Source organism: Saccopteryx leptura, chromosome 6 (genome assembly GCF_036850995.1).
Source record: "Saccopteryx leptura isolate mSacLep1 chromosome 6, mSacLep1_pri_phased_curated, whole genome shotgun sequence".
NCBI classification, from domain to species: Eukaryota; Metazoa; Chordata; class Mammalia; order Chiroptera; family Emballonuridae; genus Saccopteryx; species Saccopteryx leptura.
Window position 1 is genome coordinate 169,654,280 of NC_089508.1, and position 4,504 is coordinate 169,658,783.

The 4,504-nt window shown below is 44.8% G+C and overlaps 1 protein-coding gene across 1 annotated transcript; it reads left to right on the plus strand.

The window, feature by feature from the left end:
* Nucleotides 1-253: 253 nt before the first annotated feature.
* SCGB3A2 (secretoglobin family 3A member 2) lies at nt 254-4,116 on the plus strand. Its single transcript, XM_066343051.1, has 3 exons — nt 254-372; nt 3,413-3,615; nt 4,007-4,116. Exons 1-3 carry the CDS (start codon nt 318-320, stop codon nt 4,028-4,030), a joined length of 282 nt encoding a protein of 93 aa, XP_066199148.1. The 5' UTR covers nt 254-317; the 3' UTR covers nt 4,031-4,116.
* The last annotated feature ends 388 nt before the right edge of the window (nt 4,117-4,504 follow it).

The window sequence follows — 4,504 nt, forward strand, 5'->3', positions numbered from 1 at the left end:
GGCTGTTTGCCTCCTTCCGGTGTCTCTGTGCAAGGGCTTGTGCAAGAGGTCCTTGAGAACACTAAATTGGGGCTTTGTTTCTTGTGGGAACATGAAGGGAAGCGGAAAATCCTCCAATTTGTTTAGTGAGGAAACATGACCTTCACACTCTCCTCTGCTGTGGCAAGTCAAGTGGTAGTGATTGAAATTCAGGTCCCTGGTGGGTGTATAAATATGTGTGTGTGCAAAGCAGCTGTCACACATGGTGCAGCAAGGGGAACGCCAGACTCGGTGGATTCACTTTTTAAACTCCAGGCAAATATCACAGATAACCTGTCATGAAGCTGGTCACTGTGCTCCTGCTGGTGACCGTTGGCATTTGCAGTTACTCTGGTAAGTAGCCTGGAACGTATGACATTCCTCTACCTTTCTGTTAATAGGAACACAATCAGTAAGCCTAGGCTCCCAGTGGAATGTGGTAGAAGACATGTAAGAACCACAGAATAGAAAGGTTGGAAGGGATTTCAGATGTATCCCACTGACCCCTCCAATCTAAGCCCTAACCCAATACTATCCTACATAAGTTAGCCAACTCCACCTGACCTGTGGTGGCACAGTGAATAAAACATTGACCTGGAATGCTGAGGTCGCTGGTTCAAAACCCTGGGCTTGCCTGGTCAAGGCACATATGGGAGTTGATGCTTCCTGCTCCTCCCACCTTCTCTCTCTCTCTCTCTCTTCTCTCTCTAAAGATGAATAAATAAAATCTAAAAAAAAAAAAAAAAAACCCAAAAAATAAGTTAGCCAACTCCCACTGAGGGTCAACAAATATTTTATTGTTGAACATTGATCGACATAGGTTTGTGTGTGTGTGTGTGTGTGTGTGTGTGTGTGTGTGTGTGTGTGTGTGTGTGGCAGAGACAGAGAGAGTCAGAGGGACAGATAGGGATAGACAGACAGGAAGGGAGAGAGACAAGAAACATCAATTCTTCGTTGCAGTTCCTTAGTTGTTCATTGATTGATTTCTTACATGTGCCTTGACTGAGGGGCTACAGCAGACCAAGTGACCCCTTGCTCGAGCCAGCCACCTTAGGCTCAAGCCAGCGACCTTGGTTGGGCTCAAGCTGGGAACCTTGCTCAAACCGGATGAGCCTGCACTCAAGCTGGCAACCTCAGGGTCTCAAACCTGGGTCCTCCGCATCCCAGTCCAACGCTCTATCCACTGCGCCACCTCCCGGTCAGGCCACCATAGTTTTTCTTAATTTTTCTTACTCTTTCCTTAGTCTTCTTTAATCTTTAGTCAACACTTGACTTTACAATTTCTTTCTTTTATGCTTCTGAAATTATATGGAGTCATTCTTGCTATCATCTCTAATCAGTCAGGTTACCAAGTTGGTTCTCCTGAGACATAGCTACATTTATTTATCTGTTCACACACTCAGTGGATATTTAGTGAATGGCAACACCCTTTTGGGCACTGGATAAGCATTGGAAATTTCAGACAAGAATCAGATGTATGTATTGTTCTCAGGGTGCCTGTAGTCTGGCAGAAGAGATCATCTTTCTGGAAAAGTCAGTGCCATAGTAATCAGCTAGAGCTCCGTGGGAGAATTGAGGGGTGAACTGTTCAATTTCTAGGTGGAGTATACTGACTTCTTGGAGGACCATGGGAACTGGCCTATTCTTTTTGGAGGGAGTCACTTAACTATTAGAAAGATATATTTGGGTACATCTACAGAGTACATTGTGATGGTCACTGCTCATTCAGAGAACAGAAAGCTTTGCAGAGCCTTCCCCAGAAAGAGATACAGAAGTGCCTACAGAGAAGACACTCACCAAAGTGTTTAATAAGTAGGGAGATTGATCATGAGATCAACAGGTGCTGACCACCCCTATGCTGGCAACATTGACTTGTGTTTATATAGAATTTTTGAGAAATTTATAACTTGATCAGTTTCAGCTGGTTTGTTGTTCCTTCGGGTACAGGGACAAATAACTATTGGCAGAGGTGGCTACTGAGAGATGCGGGGACAAAAATAAATATTGACCTGGGAAACTAGGTGGTAGAAGATGAAGGTGAGACAGGTGAACAGGCTCAATTTTTGCCATTCAAGTGGGGATACAGAAATGATTCCAAGGACAATGAGTGATGGCAGGAGGGTATGTATTCTTAGGTGTGTGATCATGCACATGTGTGTTTCCATATCTGCACATGTGTTTTATAAAAATACGTCATACAATTTTTTTCTGTTTTCTATACTTTTCTGCTGACTCATTTTCTGTGAAAAATTTCCAAAGATATAAATGCTATCAAATGCAGTTGTCTTATAGAAAGGCCTTGATAGCTTCCCCATTGACCTCAGGGGAAGAAAACCCCTTAAACTCATTCAAGACATTGAAAAAGCTGATCTCATCCAAGTATTCCAGTCTCACCTCCCATCCCCCAACTCAGCACACCGCGCCGGAATTCTGCGCTCCGACCAGTCTGGGCAGGAGAGTTGCCATGCTGTGTGTGCATGTTCATTTCAACATCTCAGTGCCTTTGTTGATTTTGTTCTTTTAATAATGCTGATCTATCTTCACCTTATTATTCTGGTACTTGCCTGAAGACACAGCTCTGGCTTCTGGGAAGATTCCTGCAACACTCTCTCCCACATTAGAATTAGTCATCCCTTCTTTTGTGTTTCCATAGAGCTGGGTCCATAGCTCAGCATGGCATAGGCCACGCTGGAGCACACAGCTCTTTCTCATCCACCAGACCGCCTGAGTTCTCTGAATGGAGTGTTCTTGTCTTACTCGTCTATGTAGCTACACCAACTGGCACAGAGTGTTCAATTATTTTTGTAGCACTGAGTTAAATTGGTTGGGAACAGTTCCCTGGGCTGTGTGCTTGGGTCCGTTCTTGCCCCCAAGTGGAGATTCCTTATGGCATTTCCGCTTTGGTTTTAGACTTGTGGACTCTGGAGACAGCCACATACAATGTGCATCTCTTGTTGGTCAATCACTAGTATTCTTTAAGTGCTTGCTGCATGCCAAGGTGCAGTAGGGTACACTTGGCACGGGATGTAGTAGCAAAGAATACAAGTTCCTTGTGCTCATGGAGCCACATTCTAGTGAGAGGGTGAAGGTGAAAAGAAAAGATTTAATATTCTAGGTAGTGGTAAGAAAAAAAATAAAGATAGCGGGTGACAGGAGCGCCATTGTCAATACCTCTCAAGAATGTAACATTGAGGAGAGACCAAATCACGTGAGGAAGAAAGATATGTAGTTCTAGAGAGCTGCCATAGCAGGTGCAGAGGCCCTGAGGCAGAAGTTTTCCTGGGCAGTCAAGATGAATGTGGCTGGAATGGAGATGTCAACAGAGTGGACGGTGGTGAGCTCACGGACAGAAGCAGGTGTCCCCATTTCACTTGGTTTCCCTTTTGCTCTGCAGCTAACGCCTTCCTGGTCAACAGTCTGCCACTTCCTGTCAGCAATGTCTTACCTTCACCTCTGGACAGCGTGCTCTCCCTCCTGGATCCGTTAAAGCTGCTTCTGAAAATGCTGGGCATTTCTGTTGAGCACCTGGTGGATGGGCTAAGGAAGTGTGTGGATGAGCTGGGCCCAGAGGCCTCTGAGTCTGTGAAGAAACTGCTGGTAACTAGGGCTTGTGGGGTAGCTTGTCAAAGGGCAGGGCTTAGCTTCCCTGAGTGCCTACACTGCCCACTCCCCGCTCACCTCACCCTGTTCTCCCTTGTGAGGGTCTATTTCCCCCTTACCAACTACTCACATACAGTTTGCATGTTCAGGAATCTTAAGGGAAGTGCAGTGTCTACAGTTCTGGGAAGAATATTTGAATGACAGACCCGTGTCCTAGTTGTGATTTTGCCTTTTCTTAGCTCTGGGATTCTGGATTGGACTTAACCACTCTGAGCCTTTGCTGTCCCGTCAGTAAACTGGTGGCTAAATAAGAGAGTGACTATTTTTGGAAATGTGTTGATGACATGTAAGCTGCTCTTATTTTTGTTGCTGTCCTTCTGCCTTTCAGGAGGCCCTATCACATTTGGTGTGACGGCAGGATAAGACCAGAGTGGCAGGAGGCGGTGGCTTCCTCCTCCCTGGCTGAAGCTCCTCCCACCTAAAATGTAGTGACTCCGGAAAGAAGGAATAAAGCAATCAATAGATTTCTGTTTGTCCTATTTTTATTTCTGGGGGTTCTGTTCAGATGGGCCTAAATGATCATTTTTTCTTTTGAGTTGTAAACTCTACAGAGCCTTTTGTTATAAAGGTAACTTACATTCTCAATAAGACATATTGATTCCTTAAATCTAAGTTCAACATTTCTATCTTCTGCAGCTATGCTTTCTGGGACAGTGTTTCCAGACCTTTTATACTTCTATCTGCCTACTTCTAAAGGCATTTTAAAACATGAAATGGAAAAGAATTTTCAAAGTATTGTCTAACAAGGTTAGGGTCCCACAAACCTCACTGGCTTGAAGTCTGCACCACCAGCATGCGAGTTTCTGTTGCTCGTGGGTATATTAGG